At 35.8% G+C, this 20,902-nt stretch overlaps 2 protein-coding genes across 3 annotated transcripts in view; both read right to left on the bottom strand.

Moving 5' to 3' along the window:
• Hook1 (hook microtubule tethering protein 1) overlaps nt 1–20,902 on the bottom strand; it is a 92,811-nt gene extending 71,909 nt beyond the window's left edge. Inside the window, exons 1-4 of one of the 2 annotated variants that reach the window (XM_003464043.5) lie at nt 20,651–20,902; nt 8,510–8,595; nt 1,867–1,939; nt 209–259 (exon numbers count right to left, since the gene is read on the bottom strand). In XM_003464043.5, coding sequence (XP_003464091.3) covers nt 209–259; nt 1,867–1,939; nt 8,510–8,595; nt 20,651–20,707 — 267 coding nt within the window. In that variant the 5' untranslated portion in view covers nt 20,708–20,902. Of the gene's footprint in view, nt 1–208; nt 260–1,866; nt 1,940–8,509; nt 8,596–9,716; nt 9,775–20,650 lie in introns of those variants that run through there. The other variant, XM_063236607.1, reaches the window with a different exon arrangement.
• On the bottom strand, nt 5,882–8,502 carry LOC134473087 (UPF0711 protein C18orf21 homolog). The gene has a single exon (XM_063236608.1). The coding sequence runs from the start codon at nt 8,308–8,310 to the stop codon at nt 7,453–7,455; it is 858 nt and encodes a 285-aa protein (XP_063092678.1). The 5' UTR covers nt 8,311–8,502; the 3' UTR covers nt 5,882–7,452.

Raw genomic sequence — 20,902 nt, 5'->3', positions numbered from 1 at the left:
TAATGAGTATCAATATAAAAGCAACTTTTATTGCAAATCCAGGATCTAAACTTTAAATCTGATTTTCACAAAACTTGTATATTCTAAAAATGGCAATAATAAAACATTTCAATTATGAATTAGACTCCCATGTTGTAGGCAAAAATTCAAATCACTTTTTCAATGTCAATAAAATTATTTTGTATTTGAAGTCAGATACTTTTCATACCTCGTGGTAATAACTCATAATTCCTTGAAGAATCTTCTTTAAGTTACTAGCCTAATGTGAAAAAAAAGTGCAATGCAAATTTTTATTAATAATGAAAAAAAATTTATACCAAGATGAGTGATAATAAAAACTTTCCATTACAAACAATAAAAACAGTATAATTACAGTGCATAATTCTTCATCAAAAAAGTGTTAAAAATAATACTATGATCCTCACAACAGAAATTCAAGTTACATGAAGTAAAATTAACAGAACTGAAAGGAGAAATGAACAAAAACCACAGTCCCTGTTACATAATTAAGAAATGCTCCCCTTTGTAAAATATAATAACTAGACTGAAAATCAATAAAATAGAAAAGATATACACAGCATATCAACATATTGGATATAATCTGTATTTACAGGACAACTGTAGACTATGTAGTTTTCAAGTGTACATGGAACGTTCACGAACACAGATACTATAGTTAGATCTCAGTGAATGTAAAAAACTTTCTCATACAGGTACATTCTCACACAAAATATAACTATTTTGGAAATCAATAAATGGAAGGTAATTAGAATTTAAACTATCTATTTATAAATTACCTCTAGATAAAAACATATCACATGGGAAATTACAAAATATGTTAGACTGGATGAAAATAAGAGCACTGTATGTTAAAATGTAATGGATGCTGTCAAGGCAGAGTTTAATGTAAGGGTGAAAAAGGAGCCTAAAATTGAGGTATTTAAGCTTCTACCTTAAGATGCAAGAAAAAGAAGAGCATATGTTAACTAAAGAAAGAAAACATAATCAAAGAGGAAATGAATGAAACAGTAGATAGCTATTAGAAGAAAATATAAAAACTGAAAAACTAAATATTAAAAACACTATCAGTACTAGGACAGATGAAATATGAATTAAAGAACATTTAATCAGCAGTAAATTATCAGCATAATAATCCTGTTACGAACAACTGTATGCCAACAAATTAGACAATTTACATGAAACCAACACATACAAAACACAACAAAACAGAAAAAGGTTTTAAAAACAGAGAATCAGTTTTGCAGTTTCTTATAAGGTAAACATATAACACAACTTAGCAAATCCACTTAGAAACTTTTCCAAGAAAAATTAAATATATCTCTAAGAAAAACTGATACAAAGTATTCACTGCTGTTGAACTCATAATAAACCCAGAAACAATTCAAACAATTAACAACAAGGATAAGCAAATCACGGTATATCAATGTAATCAAATACACAGCAAAAACAGCCAAAGAGTTACCACTAATAAAGCAACATAGTTAGTTAAGTCCCAAAACATTATTCTCAATGAAAAATACTACACATAAATAATATCTATTGTATGGGTCCACTTATATGGAAGTCTATAAACATGGAATCTGTAGTGACATAAAGCAGATTCATAGCAGCTTTGAGGTCAGAATAGAGCTGAAAAGGGTAACTGGGAAGAGGTCTAAGTGCATGTTACTGTTTAATGAAGATTTGATTCTTTAATTATGATGGTAGTTACATGACATCACACACGTCAAAATTTCAACTGTACACAATAAAATGCACTCAGAAATTAGTTTTTGAAAAAGATGTAGTTGAGCTTAGTGTTAGTGGTAGGCCTACTGTCTGGATTAAATGCTACTCCATTCATACCTTTATTCTCCAGTTGTCCCCAACATCTTCCTTAATTCGACTTAACCAAGATTCATTGAACCAAGCAACATCACTAAAAGAAAAGTATAAATGTGAAACATTAAAATGTCATTATTACTTAAAATATCAAATTGAATCAGCAGGGAAAGTTATTTTATAAGCTTACAACCTATCCTTATAAAATTAGAATGAGCCCATTGAATGTTTCATGATTCTTAAAAGATTTCATTTAAGCTAGTCATATTAAATTATTTAAGTCATTAACACCTTCAATTTAACAAACATTTATTAAATATTTAAGGTTGGACATCCTCCTAGCAGAAACTCTAAAGGTAACAACACTAAAGGGGTTAAGTAGAAAATGAACATTTTAATAAGCATCTACTACATTTTATTTAAACATCATAGTAACTTGAAGAATATATTACTATTTTAATCTTCCTTTTTGGGAAACTTAGTATGAGAAAGGCTAAGTCGTTTACCTCCACTGAAGCTGGTACGTGGTAAAGCGCAAAGTAAATCAATTTGACTGAGTAAGTAAGTTTGAGAAAACTACAAAAGTAAGTTTAGAATTAATCAAAAGTCCTATATTGACACTGAAGATCAAGACAAATAAATGCTATACAAAGTTTTTATGTATTTAATAAGGTTTTGAAGGACAACTAATTATATTTAGTGAACTATATTAATATAAACAAATATGGATACTACTTGCTCGAAGAAATTGGGCAATATTAATTTGAAGATAAAGAATTTACTGCTTTGAATTGGAGAAACAGTCATTAAAGAAAGAAAACAAGAACTGTACTCAAAAGAGAATATGATAATGCTCTAAGGATTAAACAACTACAAAATCACAGAATGTTAATGCTTAAGTAGTCTTAAAGGTCTCATTTACACTTTTACTAAAATATGAGGGGTGGGGCTCCTCTTTTCCAAGGTTGTATTTTAAATTTTAAAATGCAAAACCGATATAGTTATATGTTCCTTATCTTTTTGGCTAGTATAACCAAAAAATGGCTTCAACATTTTTAATAAACTTATTTGGAATTTGTAATCACTTACTTTTGAGTAAATTTATGCTAGTTATGTTCCCCTTTTTCCCAGATGATGAGATAATTATGAAAACAATTTAGCTAAATATATAAATGATATACTGCTAACCAGATATTTGAAATGACTGTACTGCCTTTCTTTTTACTTCAGAATATGAAATCAAAAAGCCTTAAGATGAGCCATGCCAAGTATGATAGTTACCTTTTTTTTTCTTTTAAAGTATTAGGGATAGAAGCCAGGGCCATCACACTGAGCTACATATCCAGACCTTTTGTGATTTTTTATTTTGAAATAGCATCTAAGTTGCTGAAAGTGAATCTGGGATCCTCCTGCCTCTGCCTCTTGGAGTGCTGGGATTACAAGGCATATACTATCACCATAGTTAATTTTATGGGTCAACTTGATTAGGTCACAGTCCTCAGATATCTGGAGAATCATCTCTAAACATTGTAGTAAGAATTTTTTAAAGTAAGATTAACATTTAAATCAGTAGACTGAATAAGGCAAAGTACATGCTGCAAAGTGAATGGGCCTTATCCAATGAAGTGAAGGCTGAAAAAGAAAGACTGATGTCCTTCACAAAAAAGCAAATCCTGTCAGGGAATTTTCCTCCTGGGTCTCCTGATTGCTAATCAATCTGCAGAATCTGCACTTGTAAACCTGTGCAATTACATCAGCCAACCCTTTAAAATAAGTATCTGTGCATGTGTGCATGCACACATACACACCAACGTTTACCTTACTGGTTCTGCTTCTCTAAAGAACGCTACTACCCTAGTCTTCTAACTGGCCCTTAAAAAAATCTAAGTACAGCATATGATCCTATGATTAATCACCTTTAGAAATTGGGTCTAGGGCTGGGGATTTAGCTCAGTGGTAGAGATTAATCCTATACTTCATATGCAGTTTTTCTACGATAATTCCATCACTAGTCTTACATTGCTCCTTATCTTCCTTTCCTTCCCAAATCATCTGTAACCCTGAAAAATGGGTATTTTATACCTCCTGACAAGAACGTATCTCCTGTTTTCTTCCTTATAAATTAATTTATCTTTTCTCAAATAATTTTGGCAGTCAGTCTTTCTCACTTGACATTCAACTTCAGAAATCTCTGGCATTGCTATATCTACAACTTTAGCATGTTCTCAAATAATTTCTTTTCTTGTATTTCTCAGAACCTCAGTGATACTCAAGGGCCACCAAATAAGAAAGGGGACAAAGGACTAATAAGCAATTATTTTCTAATAAAACAGAAAAAAATCACTACATGATTATGTTTAACTCCTTCCGTGGCATCTGCATTCACCTTTAACAATTTCACCAACAAAATCCAGGTAGTAATTAGTACCTACCAGTTATTATTAACTACCATTAATTAAGTAACTACTGTCTCATTTCAAAGGTCACCCTAAGACTACTATTCTCAAATAAACCTTTCTGTATTCAACATGTGAAACTGTGATCTGCATTTTGGACATGTATATATGAATTTTATTTTTATTAATACCCTAAATTGATGATGCATCAGAAGGTTTTTACCTTCGGATGTATACTAGGTTTTTATTGCAGCTGACCACAGGCAATAGCTTTGGAATCACATCAAACTGATATAAACCTTAGCTTTGCAATTTACTCACTAGTGGGCTTTCCAAAAGCAATGTCACCTCTCTATTCCTCTGTCTTCATATACAAATAGAGGGTAAAAATAGTATCTACCTGATAGAGGAGTAAAAAGTAGACAAAATAACTTACATAATGTGATCTACAATGTCTTTAGTAAATATTTAGATATTGCTTACTATGGTTATCATTTTAGATACTATACTCAAATATTTCCTGTATAAACAAATAAATATGTGAATATTCTATATTCTCCATCTCATTTTCCTCTTATAAAACAATACATTCAAAGACAACAGAAATAAGCAGAGAGGTTATATGGTGCTTAAAATGACAAAACCAAGTCTTCCTTTTGAGGAAATGGCATCATTCTTATAGTTGTAGGTAGAGTCATTATCAAAAACAAACACAAAATCTTATTTTTAAATTGTTCTAACCTTGGGTACGGTACCTGTGAATGTAATCTTACTTGGAAATATGGACTTCTTAGATATAACCAGGTAAGATGGGCTTATTACACACTGAGTCAGAGTGGGCTGTAATCCAATACAACTGGTGCCCTTAGAAGAGACACAGATACAGACACAGAAGGAAGACAACCATGTGAAGAAGACGGAAGATGAGGCTAGAGTTATGCTGACATAAACCAAGAAATTCTAGACACTACCAGAGGCTGGATGAGGCAAGGAAGGTTTGGAGAGAGGATGACCTAACCAATACCTTGATTTAGTTCTCTAGCTTCAAGAACTGTGAAAATTAACTTTTATAAATGTTATGCCACCTACTCTGTGCTACTCTGCTATAGCTGTCCTAGGAATCTAGTACACTTAAAGAGTTTTTCTTCATGTGTTTTTTTAAGTAACAGAAAGTTCTTAATACCTCCTAAAAAGAGAGGTACTTAACACATATTTAAGTTAAAGTTAATAATTAAGGACCTGCAGAATCCTAGCAGTAACTCCATGACTCTTCACATCGTAATCTTATTGCTTGGACATCACTTTTTAAAGTGCTCATTTAAAAGCACATTTGCCTGAGATAAGTAAGAATGGCTGCCTAAAATTCTGTTACTTTAACACATAAAACAGGCAAATGAAGCAATAAGAGAACACAAAAAAGAGAAAGCTAAGCCCACTTTTAATGAAAAAAGAAAGCTTTCTTAATTGGGTGACTTAATCGGTTGACTTTGTAGATAACAGTTTATAGAAAAACTATTATAAGACGTAAAACAATAAAGCACAAAGTAAGAAAAATTAGAGATTAGTAGTACCAGCAAAACTCAACATTGGAAAAAAACAAATTGCTGATAAAGACAGTTTAAATCACATTTATCTGATGCTACTCTAAAAATTACATAGAAACCGGGTATGGTGGCGCATATCTGTAACCCCAGCACTCAGAAGGCTGAGGCAGAAGGATCCTTGCAAATTTGAAACCACCCTCAGCTACAAAGTGAGCTCAAGGCCGGCCTGAACTGTACAGTGAGACCCTGTCTCAAAAAGACCAATAATAATAATAATAATAATAATAATAATAATAATAATCACATAGAATACAAGGGTCGAATCAAAGAAAAAAAATAAATATATCACATTATGGTAAACCAATGTCTCTTCTATCATCTTATGGCATAAAGTTACTAACGCCTACCAAATACATACAGAAATGTCATCTTTGGATGGTGAACATATATCAGTTCCTACATTTACAATGAACACAGAATTGAACATGTATCAAGTTTGCTTCCCTACCAACCACAACACACATCAATGAAAAGGAAGCAAGAAACACATTCTGATGACAGAAATAATGATTTCCCCAAATCATCGAGAAAGATCTCAAAGCAAATTTTACAATTAATCAAGATATAACTAAAACATTTAAAGTCTCATCCCTTGAGAGCCTGCACTCCTTTTTGAGCAGTATTTCTTTAATTTTGCTTAGTAAACCTACCTATGAAAAAATGAAGAAATCAGAAAATCAGAGTAGAATGACTAGGTGACTACTTATCCTTTTGCCGTAGCTACAAATAATTTGTCTTTTACAGTGTTAATTTCAGGTTAACGAAAAAATGTCTATTCCAATCAGATCATTCTGAAGATTGCAAATAACTACAATGTTATGACAAGTTTAAGCTATCTTGCTATGATGTAGTATTCAATGTTCATTAAAGCAAACCTTTACAAGACATGGTAACAAATAATTTCTGATAATACAGTAATGAAGCTGAGACAGAATCTTGGTTTTAAAACAAGCTAATGCAAAATCATCACTACTATTAACTAATAAATCAGGGGTACAGAATTGGTCTTGTTTGTCCTATTGAAAGTGCAGCTCATGGTGCATATTATAACACTAGTTATGTTTGATATGTTTAATGGATTACATTTGAAAAGTATTAGAAAATAATAGATTTAGTAATTTTTCATACAAAATAGGTCTAGCTTAAAAAATCAATGTATTGGTACAGTTGCCTAGCACCTGTAACTTCATATTTCACTCATTCATCACTTCACGGTTGGTAATTCCTAAATTACTACTGTTAATTCAGAATAGACTTTAAAATTTAACATTTTCTCAAATCCAGTACATGAATCTCAATAATCTTTGAGAAAACAATTTCTGTGCATTGGTAATTTTTTTTGTTTGTTTGTTTCTGAGTCTAGTTTCCATTTATTCAAAGAATAAATAAAAGTCAAACAAACTGTTTTACTAATTGAAGGTTCTGAAATCACAGTAGACTGGGGTTGTGATTTCAGCTCAGGCTGTAGAGTGCCTGCCAGGCATGCACAAGGCCCTGAGTTCAACCTCCAGTGCCACCAAAAAGAAAGAAAGAAAGAAAGAAAAATTACAGTAGACATCTCATAGTTTCAAAGTCCAATCTTCACAGTGAAGATAAGAAACTTTTGAAGTCTACTTTTGGATCCTTTTGGGATTCACTCTGACTGGCAACATTTTTAGTTGAGAGAAGTGTTTCTTTCTTTTGCTCCCACTCTTTGAGGAGCAAATGGGTGTTGACTGGCCAGATGTAGGTGTTCTGAAAATGAACGCTGGGCTCTGGCCTTTGGAATCAGATACATTTGTGGAGCTTGAAGTCTTTTTTTCTGGTCTCTTTGGGCCAAGTTTACTTGTAGGAGTAGCAGGAACATTCTTCAATGCTGACAGAAAGCTTCTACTTTTACCATGATGTTTAACTGTTCTGTTGCAAGTCTTAAAAGTAATCAACAGTACATTTTTGGAGTCTCTGTACTTTTTCACTATTTTTGCTTTTTTAAAACTAAGTGTATGAGTTCTAGCTTCTGGATTAAGAAGTTTCTGTATTCTAGGTGTCAGTTTGGCCTTGGGCTTGAGGCGCACTCGAGAGTTATCCAGAACCAACAACTGGAAACAATACAGACACGTTTCTTCAAAAGTGCTCTTGTCATCATGCGACGAAGAGTAGGTCCAGAGGAGATAGCGGGCTTGGCCAGGGCAGCTATCCTGTAAGCTTCGCGCCACAGCCTCAAGATAGTACTTCTGCCTCATGGCCCGTGCTCCGCTTCTTCCCCGCTGAATCTCGGACACAGGAGACCACCGCGGAAGCCAACTTCCTAGCCGCATTGGTAATTTCAAATGACAATAATATAAATATAGGAAAAATTCATTATTGTAACTGTAGGAAGCAACAAGTGCTTCATTCATTAACCTTTTTCCTTTGTCATTATCTTGTGAACTTGCACAGAACAATGTTAAAATGAATTTCTTGAATAAATAAGAACATTTTTTTCCCATAGTTAGTCAAAATGTTTCTCTAGGTCAGCAAGGAATAATACAGTAGTGAATGTCTTCATTCCTTAGTTCTAAAAAAGCCTTGGTACTGTTATGTCTGAGTATGTTATCAAATAGGACAAAATCTGAATGACCTGAGGATGTGAATCTAAGTGTTCTTAGGCTTACAATTCTTTTCAGTGAGAATTTGTCTCATACTCACATTTGATGAAGAACTTGTGCCATCGCAACTCCATTAGTCAGCTGTTTGACATCTTGACAAGGTGAGGCAGTCTTGAATGTCTGCAGCTAAAATGACATAAAGCAAATGATCTTATTTGCTTTATTATCCCTAACAGGTAGCATCAGAGAATGAATAAACAAAAAAACAACTAAAAATTGTCTTATTTTGTTTAAATACAAACCTATCAAAGAAATGAAACTACGCTAATATATTTCTACGACATGTAGTATACATATAAAAAATTACCTGTGCATAAAACCATGCCTAAAAGTAAAATTCATTAATGTCTTACAAGAAGTAATTTAGAATTTCTGAATAATACAAAGCCAGATAACTTTAATCTCTAGACTCTAGCCTTTTTCTACTTTTAGGAGAACACTGGAAAAAGAACTCTGAGGTAACATTTACAAGTTCACATTTCACTCATTCGATAAAAAATAAAGATTCTATAATGTCAAATCTAAAAACTACTTACAGTTTATTCATAGGCTCTGGACTTCTAACCACTACTCAAAAATTGGCCTTAGACATGAAGAGTCAAGGGCCTATCTATCATGTGAAGTTGTTTATATCGTGTTTAGCTTTGTAATGACTAACTTTCTAAATCTTTTTTTGCTAAACATTAATACATAAATGAAAAATAGAAATGGAATGGCAGCTAATTTTTTCAAAAAAGCAACTATAAGACAGAAAAACTTTTTAGAAAGCCAATTACACCACAATTAAAATGGATCATATTCTTTCCAGAAATCTAATCTCAAACCACAAGTATCTTAAATTAAATACACAATTCTCTTTTCCCACACACCTTCATCTTCTTTAACACTAACTTACAATTCCTGCATTTATCACATAAATACCATATCCAATAGAATTCTCTCCCATCACAATTTACCATGAGTAGTTCTATGTTTTTAGAGTCTACCAATCTGTCTCTAGACAGAATGACACAGGCAGACTAAAGTTATCCACAGTCACTTCCAAAGTACACAAAGACACTTTGCTAAGCTCTACTCTGTATGGTACACTGTGGTAGAGGATGAAGTTGCAAAGGACAATCACAAGGTTTGTACCCTTTAAGCTCCTCCAGTTAAAGGTGAAGGAACAGAGAAAAAGACAAATCATTTTAGATAAGTTTCACAATTGGAGTACAAGATGTTTGGAAAAAGTATAAAACTTTACTAACCTAATTAGAGTGTGTATTTAGCAAACACACTGTGGAGGTGATTCCTGGATGGAAGGTCTTGAGGGATTAGTAGCATATTCTGTAAGTATAGAAGGAAGCAGGAAAAGGATAGCTTCAGGAAATTAGAATATGCCAAAGTAGAAATATATGAGAAGTGATGGTATTTGGGGATATGCCTTTTGGGATAATTGAATTTACAGTACAAAGGATGGGGAAGAGATGATAATCAAGGGACTAAAGAGACAGACAAGCCAGGATGTTTCAGAGCCATGACAAGAAGCTTGGATTTATAGGCTTAGTGGCACAGCTATAGAATGGGAAAGAGTACAATTTCTACCAAAAACTGGAGGGGTGTGGGGTGGGGCTCAAACCAAATAGCAAAACATTCAGACCAGTGTTATAGATAGCCAAATTAAATAGAAATATTGTAGGCATTCAGACAGGGGTTGGCCCTTGAGAGGTCGATGCAGAAGACAACGGTAGCTAGAGGCCTATGCACTGAAGGCCAGACCTCTAGGAAAAGAACTACTCGGGACGAATAGCAGTGACTGATTCTTAGTAGGCAACAACCACCTTGGGGTGGAGGTCTGAACCTCCTTACCCACCCCTGTCCATCCTAATGTGACCTGTTTCCCCATTTGATCCCCATTTAATCTATATCACCCAAGCAACTATAGTTGGATACTTATTGGTTGACCGTAAGTTTTGTCCCACCTCACACTTATCCTCTGATTTGCCATTGAATCAGTATTACCTAAGTGACTATACGTGTAATCATATTGGTTGATTATAGTTCTGTCCTACCTTGAGCCCACCTCACCTCCTGGCTTTAGGGTTGACAGGCAACTTTCAGTGCCCCTTCAGTCCCACTCAGACAGAAACTTTCTTTCTTCCAATAAATTCTTCCTACCTGTTCCTAAAATTCATTCCCAATTTTAGAGAACAGGAACTTGGCGCTTTGGACATCTAGCAGGTTGGGAGTTTTGACCCCTGTATCATTATGAACTCAGCAGCTATTACCAAACTAGCAAACTAGTTTCTCTAAATCTAAGAGCACAGAATGAATTTATGGAATGTTTGAAATGTAAAATAAGGGTTTTGCAATTAAGTAGATACGTGAGGAAGAAAAACCCCAAGGCTTAAAACATTTTTTTTTTCTTTTGTGTGTGTGTGTATGTGTGTTTTCACTTACAGGTAATTTAGGTATACATAATAACCACATTCATTATAGAGAATTTATAACTGTACATGATATATCTTGGTTTTTTCATTCCCATCCCCTCTTTATAAACCCCCTTTTCCTTCCCAATCATAAAGTTTACTTTTCATTTTATCCTTTGCTCATTTTTTTCTTTCCTTCCTTTCCCTTCCATTTCCTTTTTCCTTTTGAACAGTTTCTTTCTATTCCACAGTATCTATGGTACATTTATGTTCTTCTATACATTTTCAGTTGCTCACACCAGGGAGGTAATGCAATATTTACACACATGTCCAATCTACATCAATTACGATTATGGTCTCAAGGTCCATTCATTTAGCTATAAATGTCTCAGTTTAAGGACTTCCGGGAGAACATGGCAGAAAGATAACAGCAGTTATGGAGGCTCTCTGAGATAGCCAGCTTAGAAGCCAGGAATGGTGCAGAGGAGTCCTAAGCAAGGGGAAATATACCTTGCCGACCCAGGAACAAACTAAGCTGAGAGAAACCAACTGGAAATGCAATCCCGATGCTATGACTAGAACAGATAAAAATCTCAGCGCTGAAGCTGGAACCCATGCCTCTGGAAACCATGATTTGAATTTCCTGCTGCCGCTGCTGCGTCTCAATTGGCACAGCATGGACAAAGACGTGAAAGCTCTGAGAGCGGGAATTGGCGAAGAACAGGAATTGGCGAACAGAGCTGAGAACAGGACTGGCGGGGAGCCCTGCATCGACCTGTGGTGAGTAAGAGGAATGGGGACCCTTCCATAGATAAGGAGGCTCCAACACAGGACATTCTGGGACCGGGCAGACTAGCTGGAACAGGGCGCTGCAGTGACTTTAGTTGCATATTCCCCTCTCAAGCGGGATTGGTGGGGAAACCCTGACCTAGGGGTAGCCACCGATTAGTACCCAGTAGGCTAACCCAAACCAGGTCTCAGAGCCTGGCAGTGCACCCTAGCAGTAAAGCCTTCAGTAGGTTGACCTGGAGGGGCGGGTCCAGCAGAGGCTGCCCAGGTCTGTGTCTCCCTAGTACACTGCAGTGGGCAGGAACACCTAGCCAGCAGGATTCAAACAAAATGTAAACCAAAAAGAAAGAAACTGGGCCTCCTATATATGCCTGTATGGAAGCAATAAAAAATATGAGAAGAAGAGGCAACAAGAAAGGGTCCTCGGTCCTCAATCCTGAGAACACTGATCCACGAAAGGTAAATGCAAAGGAGAATGAGGACAGAAAACATGCAATATCAGACACAGCACCAGTAGACATAAAGTGGTATCTCCGGAGCCTCACAGATGAGTTCAAAAGTGAAGTATTTAACAAAATAAAGCAAGATATAAGTAGAATAGTTAGAGAAATGCTAAGCACCACCCAAGAAAAAACAGATTGTGGAATGGAAGAACAGAAAAAAAGGAGAGAATTGTTTGATGGAGAAAATAGAGAAAACATAGAATATGTGAAGCAGGTTCAAAGAGATTACCAGAGAACTAAAAACTCTACTGAAAGCTGGCATAACAGCTTGAAAGAAACTAAGGATAGATTATCTGAATTGGAGGACAGATTTGTAATGTGGAAGCCTGTAATGAAAAACTTCTTAAAAATAACAAGGAAACAAACAGCAATAATACAAAGGCTAGAAGATGATAAAAGGATCTATAACTTAAGAATTAAGAACATAAAGGAAGAAGTAGGGACACAAACAGATGAACTACAAAGGCTACTCACAGAAATAATCCAGGAGAATTTCCTTAATTTAGCAGAAGGTAAAGATACTCAGATATGAGGCATACAGGACCCCAGCCACCTACAACCCAAACAGAACTACACCCAGGCATATAATAATCAAAATTCCAGAAATCCAATATAAGAACAGAATATTAAAAGCCATCAGAGACAAGAAACAGATCACTTACAAGGGAACACCCATCAGAATTACAGCAGACTTCTCTGCACAAACTATCAAATCACTAAGAGCGCTGGGGGAAATATTTCAAGCTTTGAAAGATGATAACCTCCAGCCAAGATATATCCTGCACAACTCTCCCTAGAAATTAATGGAGAAACAAGGTGCTTCCAGGATAAAGAGGAACTAGGGGAATTTGCAACCACCAATTCAACTCCACAGAGAATACTGCAGGATATTCTAAAAAAGAAAAATACCAAAATGCCAGAAACAGTGGCAGAGAGGCCACAATGAATGGAGCAGAAAGTGATTGAAGAAGACAAACTGACAACTAATGACAGAAAAAGAGCTCAACAGAAATGAGGTAGAAAAGGTTGGATGGTAGGAACAGCTATTTTGGAGAAAACAAGACATCATAATAGCTAGTGATGATTTATTATCAGCTTGTTTTGAAGTTCCAACAAGCTTTTGTTCTTCTATCTCCATCGGTCTTAACATGTTGTATCTTACTGGAATTTATTATATATGATAATATAAACAAAAACTTTTATAGACAAGATTATACAGAAACCATTGAACATTTTCTGTTAGTTGGTTCTAAATACCCTGTTAATACTGGCATTCTCTTGAATGGTTTTACATTTTCTTGATATGTTTGATGCTACAGTATACAAAGTTATACTCAAAAGATTTTAAGGAAAGAGACATTAAGGTAACTACTTTTATGTTAGGATATCTTGTAGTGAAACACTATTTTGCTTAAATGGTTATGTTCTGACCTGTGCTGTTTTGTTGTTATGTCCTCTTTTATTTCAATCTCCTTTTTATTATTTACTTTTTTATTTTTATATTTTTAATTAAGGGAAAAACAAATAAAAAATAGCGATATACTATCGTAACCCACTTTGATTTCCTACCAACCTGATTTGAAACCCTGTATTGCTCTCAGCATCTTGTTTTGACTGATTTTACTCTATTCTGTTTTGGTTGATAGTACCAAGTTTGAGAGTATAGGCAACAACTGTGAAGACAATAAGATTCACTATGACGGTTATTCTGATTTGACTATTATCTTCTTTTGAAGTCCTGTAATGTCTACAATGTTTTGGTTATACTGCTTTTGTTCTTTACTGTTTTGTTCAATTTTATTGTAACTGATGATATAGGGAATTCTTTTTAAGATAGCAAGAGGCATTATGGTAAATATTGTTGGTCACCTTGTATTCTGTTTTTATATTATGTACTGTGTCCATCCTTTTGATTTGACTGACTTTGTTTTGTTATGTTTTGGTTTTATTCTCATCAAAAAAAAGTAATAAGAACTGTGGGAGTAATAAAACCCAAAATGTGTGTCATTGTAAAAAACAGAGGAAAAGAAACTGCTCTAAAGGATATAACTGCATGTATATTTAAGTGTATAAGATAGATAACCATATTACTTATATTACTGAGTTTTGTTGGATCATTGAACAGAACTGTTTGCAGTCTCACTGTTTGAATGTCCACTTTATATGCTTTAGTTTTGTAACTTGAACAACTATTTCTAAGATGACAATATGTAATCTATTAACTAGTGATTTCCTACTGTTTATGTTTTCTGAAATTCTGTATAAGTTGTATCCTTTTTGTTTTTTTTTGTTTGTTTTTCTCCTTAAATACAATTTTTTTAAAAATTAAATAAATGTCTCAGTTTTCTTTTAAACCATTTTAAAAATGAAAAACTGTGGCTCGCATTTTTCAGTCTTCCTACTTAACCATTTATGTCTTTGTGCAACTTAGGAGTTATATTATTAATCTTTTATAAAATGAATATGAAAGAAATGATCAGTGATTTTACAATGGCAATATTGGAGCCATAGACTATTAGGTAAAATGTATACATGTATTCTATAAAGAAAATATATGCTAAGGCATTGCCTTCTTGCCCACTATGTTTAGATTACAATCAACTTCTCCTCCTTATAGCCTGCACCACTGGATTGTACCAACTCCACACAAGGATTGTAAACATTATTTACTGTAAACATGTACTAATAAAATTTTTAAAAGATAATAAAATAAACTCAAAAAATAACTGAAAATTAAATTTGATAAGAGTATCATTTAATTTGACTATATTCAAAACCTCTGTAACCAATAACAAGAGAATAAATCAAAAAGCTGAGGCCTTGAGGTATGAGGCCAAAGGAGGACAACAAAAAGAAATGTGTCTTTTGGGCCAGGGATTTAGCTCAGTGTCAAAGTACCTGTATGGCAAGCTCAAGTTTGAGAGTTTGATCCCCAGTACCAAAAAAAAAAAGTAACTTTCACATTTTTCAGCATAGAAGTGAAGAGGCAAAAGGTCTTTTGAGGAAGTGACCCTAAAATGATGTCTTCCTGGGGTATCCACTATTAAGTACCTCATTCTAGCAAATAATGGCATTATTATTATTTCCTTCTATATTATTTAATAAAAAAATGTAGAAATGCCATTTCTGAACTGCTTCAATATAAATATCACAGAAATTAATGAAAGGGGTCTTCACAATTGACAGCCAACAAAACAGTCTTGATCAATTTTACCTTCATATGCCCCTTCTCTAGGTCTTCATTTCAGAAATTCAAAATTATTTTGAGTTTTAAAATCTTCATATAAACAATTCAGTCTTGAGTAATTTTCTTAATTTGCATACATATTTCTATTTTTTACACCTATCTATCAAAGTCAAGTGAACCAAGAGAACTACTAAAAATATTTAATTCAATATTCAAATTTTATTGGTGAAAGTCCAGAGATAATAAACTTCCAATGCAAGAACCAAGAAACACAATTAAATATATCTTTACACAAATGTTTCTTCAAACTCTCATACAATCCCTCAATATTGTTATAGTCATCAGTCTCAAATTTTCTAAGTAGCAGTTATGTCTAACAGCTCATTATGTGAAGAACACCAAATCATAAAATATAACACTCTAAAAATTACCCTAAGAGGCATTTCTTCATCTAATCAACTTCTCTTGGCTTCACTTTCCTCCTAGTGCTGAAAATATTTACTTCCAAATATAGTCTCACCTTTATGACTTGGCTCCTCCTTTTCTTTTCTGTTTTGATATACAACATTCCTTGATATGCTTGGGTGCATGTTACAGGACCAGAGATACCCTGACATACGTGTATCATCCCTACTTCCCTTTACCTTGTAGTCAAAAGAAGTTATACATTTCTGACAGCAGTCATTTCTTCCTGTGTTTGGAAGAATCACTTACCATGATTTCTACTCGCTAAATTCCATCTATCCTGTATATTCCACTTAAAATTTAACCTATAGCTATATCACAATTATTCACAATTAATGGTGAAATACTGTCATCGAGGTCAGGACCAAGACAATTAACTGCACTTACTACCACCACTCTGATTAATGTTACATTGAAGATCCTACACAGTGTTGTTCCTCCTAGCAATATCATGTTTCCTTGATAATAAGTCCTAACTGGAAAATAATCAGTCTTAAAAACTGGAGATCAAGAGCTTGGAATTTAGCTCAGTAGCAAAAGTGCCTATCTGGGAGGCGTGAGGTCATGAGTTTGATTCCTGGTATCAAAATAAATAAATAAAACCTAGAAATCAAAAATGCCAGCCCATATCAGCCTATCCTTGACTGACCTGCCATCACGGTTCTTTTGCTTGGTGGCTCCTTTATAAGGCAGGTCAGGCAATGACAGACTAAAGTAGGCTGGCATTTTTGATCTCTGGTTTTCAAGGCTGATTACTTTCAACTAGGTCTTATTTTGGGGAAAAGAAGATAATAGGTCAGACAAGGGATTTGATCTCAAGTAGCACATTGATGATTTCAGGATATAACTGTTACAATGATGTAATGACAGGAGGTTAACAAATTATAAATGGATGGGGTGAGCAACAGACAACTGCCACTATTTTTTGTTTTGCTTTCCTTGTTTTGTGCTAATTACTAGCACATCTGCAGTACATAATCAATGTTCATCGTGGGCAGTTGGTACACATACATGACATGTTTCCCCTTTTCTCCCTTTTTCCCTCCTCTCCCTGTATTTCCTAGTCCTCTTTCTGTTGCAAAAGATCTATCTCCTTGTTTCCTATTGTCTATCTTTTATTTTGGTCTTTACTTACTTTGGGGTTCACATATAAGAAACCATGCAATATTTAAGTGATATGTCTGATTTATTTCACTTAACATTATGGCCTCAAGGTGCATCCATTTTCCCACAAATGATTCAAGTTTGTCCTTCACAGCAGAGTAGTGCTCCATTGTGTGTAAATACCACATTTACCTTATCCACTCATCTGTTGATGGACAGACAAGCTGCTTCCAAAATTTAGGTATTATGAATAGGTATGCCCATGTTTATAGCTACCTACTAAAAACACAAGTATGCATATGTCACTGTAATATGATGTCTTCACCTGTTTGGGGAAGACACCTAAAAGGAAATAGTTGGAATGTCTAGTTTTAGTTTTATGAGGAATCTCTATACTGATTTCCGTAACAGTTGTACTAGTTTACATTCTCACCAACAATGCAGACAGGTTCTTTTTTTCCCATAGTCTCAGGAGCATTTATTGTTGTTGTTGTTATTTATGATAGCCATTCTTTCTGGAGTAAGATGAGATCTCAGTTTTAGTCTGCATTTCTTCAATGGTCAGAGAATGTTGAACATTTCTTCATGGATTGGTCGTTTGTTCTTCTGAGAAGGGCCTATTCATTTCAGTTGCCCATTTAAAAAAAATTTTTTTTTAATTTGGGGAGAGTCTAATTTCTTGAGTTAGTCATATATTTTAGATACTAGCCCTCTCTTTGAAGAATAGCTGCCTAAAATTTCTCCATTCTTTAGGTTATCTCTACATTGTTTCTTTTTTTGTGCAAAAGCTTTTAAATTTGATATGATCCTATTTGTTTATTCTTATTATTTCTTGTGCAACTGAAGTCCTGTTCAGAGAGTCCTTCCTATACCTGTGTTTCCAAGACTCTCACTAATTTTACCTACCAGCAGTCAGGTCAACTATTTCTGTTTTAATATTTAAAACTCTGGCCCATTTTGATTTTAGTTTAGTAACATAGTGACAGATGTGGGTCTAGATTCAGTCTTCTCCATGTGCTATGCATTTTTCCCAACACTACTTGCTTTTTTTTTTTTTTTTTTTGGTCTCTTTGAGACAGGGTCTCTACGCAGTTCAGGCTGGCCTTGAGCTCCCTTTGTAGCCTCGGTATCTCTCAATGATCGTCCTGCCTCAGCCTCCTGAGTGCTGGGATTACAGGTGTGAGCCACCACGCACAGCTCACTACTTGCTTTTTAAAGAAGCTGTCTTTCCTCCAACGTATGTTTGCAGCTCTTTTATCAAACATAAGATACCTGAATTTGCCTAAGGTTTCTGCATCTTCTGTTCTGTTCCACAGATCCACAAGTCTCTTTTGTGCCAGTATTGTTTTATTTTTGTGGTACCCAGGATAGAATCCAGGGGTGCTCTACTACTGAACTAATCACCTGCCCTATGTATTTTCTGAGACAGGGCAGAAGTTTCTGAGTTGCCCAAATTGTTCTTAAATTTTCAATCACCTGGCCTGAGTTAAAGGTTACAGAAATGCACCACTAAATCTACTTGAGAAAGGGCTGTCATAGAGAACGAAAGGTAAGAACAGATCAAAGGTCTGCAAGTGACATTAACCAGCCATGCAAGAACTAGCAGAATACTTTAGGTAAAAGGAAGAGAAGTTTCTTTTTTTCTTTAAAAGTGTATTTAAAAAGCTAACCTTCTTCAAGAAACAGGAAGTCAATGCAGAATTGGTGAGAATGGAGGTGTGTGGCATGAGGTGTATTTGAAGAAGTTAGTGCGTTAAGGAAGATCAACAGTGCAGGAGTTAGGAAAAGCTCACTAGGAACCATGTAAGGAGTAAAACCAAGAGACAAGTACCCTAGAAATTAAAACAAAAGATACTGTTATGTTTGATACTATCGTATATGAAGTTATGCTCAACTATTTCAAAGAAACAGACCTTACGGTAATTACTGTTAATTATGGGTTGTCTTGTGGTAAAATGCTATGCTACTTGCATTGTTCTGATCTGATCTGCTTTGTTATGGTCTCTTTGGTCTTAATCTCTTTAAAATAAAAATAAGTAAGTAAATAAATAAATAAAACAAAAGATAATTTCACAAAAGAAGTACCAAATAACAGATGATATTACAGTTACTGCGTTTAGCAAATATTATGAAGCAAAAGCCTTAGAGAAAGAAAACTTCACTGAGTAGGCTAAGGAGTTAATGAGAGTGAAGGGAGTATAAAGAATGCTTGAGAGAGACAAATGGAGTAAAAAAGGAGATTTTAGCACATTTATGCATACAGAGAAAGGAGGCAAGAAAAAGTGCAAATACAGAAAAGGATAAGTAATAGAGAAAAGATCTAGAAGAGGGGAAAGGGAGTCAAATCACAGCCATAGATAAGAAAGACAAACAGAGTAATGATAAATTTTGCTACCAAGGAAGAAAGAACTGGTCACTCCTAACCATAAAGCTGGGTAAGATTATGGGGCAAGTGAATAGGAAAAGTCACATCTGGCAGCAGCACCAGTAACTAAGACAACAGTTTGTTCATTCAATTGTCTTAATGGGTGTATGGCAGCCTGAGAGAGGACTGCAGAAGCAAAAAAGGAATTGTACTCTGTCTTCTTGAGTTCCTTATTTATCAAGTTTTCAAGTTTTCAGATTTTAAGGAAGTTTGCTTCCCACTGTATTTATATACAGTTCTGCCTACATTCCAATTAAAATTGATCTATGCCTTCCTCAGCAAAAAATAGGAAGTCAATAGATACTGGTTAAAGAATGGGTACAGTCACGTAATATTTTAAAGTACCACAATAACAGTTAAAGAAAATGGTGTGTTTCACACTGAAAGGCATAAAGATTAAAGTTTACTGTTTCAGTCAGATGGTGTTCCAGCAGTGTAACAAATTAGAATAGATCCTTTAACTACTTGTCTTAACGAATCATTGAAAGTTATGTGGCCTTGTTTCATGACAATCTTAAACACAGCATCTAAACCCCAACATCTATTTAAATGAAAATAGATTTCCAGTTAGCTGCTTTGACTCAGAAACCGTAGACATTTATATTCCACTCAGAGACAAAGTTATTTACTTCCTAAAATTATTACTCCAAAGTTGCTTTAAATTGTGGCTACATAGTGAGGCTTCCTACAACAGGCTTCATTCATATAGTGACAGAAATCTTTCAAATTTCTCATTCTTTGGGATGTCAGCGTTAGGGGATGGTCAGAGAATGTCATCAACCGAGGAAGGCCTCCTGACCCAGTCGGCTCACATTCCGTTCCGCACACGCACCTCGACACACAGCGACACGCTCTAGGGCTGCATCTCCAGTTCACCTCAGCCTTGCCCAACGCGCGCGGTGAACTACACCTGGTTGCCAGGTGTCCCATCTCCAGGTAACTCCCAAAAATGAGATGGCATTTTGTTCTCTAATGACAAATCGGGGCTGGATCTTGCCCGTCAGACCCAGCACAAAAGAAAGCAAACCCTAAACACGTATAAGATGTAAACATGCCGAGTCCTATTCCTTAAGAAAAAACATGGAGGAAGAGCGGCGCGTGACAAGGAGAGCAGGCGAGCACCCGCCTACAACCTTCTCCACAGGGCGCACGTGCGAGCCAGCGCTAGGGCCCGCGCCAACCGCCCCGGGCCGCGGCCTGGCAGTCTGCGCGGAGGTGCCTGCCTTTTTGGCGCCGAGTCCTGGAAGGCCAAGCCCGCGCCCCGAAGAGAGACGGGACGGGCGCCAGGCCCCACACTCACCCACAGGATGAGGCTTTCGCAGAGCGGCCGCTCCGGAGGCGCCAACGCCTCCTCCATGGCGGGACGCCCGCCGGCGACGGCCACCTCTTCCCCGGGTATTCCCGCGCCGCTGTCGCCACAGCTCGCCCGGTAGGGAAGCTCGCGGGCCAGGCCGGGCGTCCGCGGCGCGCACGCGCGAAGCCCCAAGCCACAGACTTCGCGCCCGCCCCGCTCGGCTCCGTCGGGAGCTCCTGCGCGCCCCGCCCCCGACGG

This window comes from Cavia porcellus, unplaced genomic scaffold (genome assembly GCF_034190915.1).
Source record: "Cavia porcellus strain 051 isolate PalLab524CR breed Dunkin Hartley unplaced genomic scaffold, mCavPor4.1 scaffold_25, whole genome shotgun sequence".
NCBI classification, from domain to species: domain Eukaryota; kingdom Metazoa; phylum Chordata; class Mammalia; order Rodentia; family Caviidae; genus Cavia; species Cavia porcellus.
The sequence above is the reverse complement of the archived record's forward strand: the minus strand, read 5'-3'. Positions and strand labels throughout refer to the sequence as shown.

Excerpts from the sequence above, each read along its gene's own strand:
- LOC134473087 (XM_063236608.1), bottom strand. The coding sequence starts at position 8,310 with ATGGGAAAAAAATGTTCTTATTTATTCAAGAAATTCATTTTAACATTG.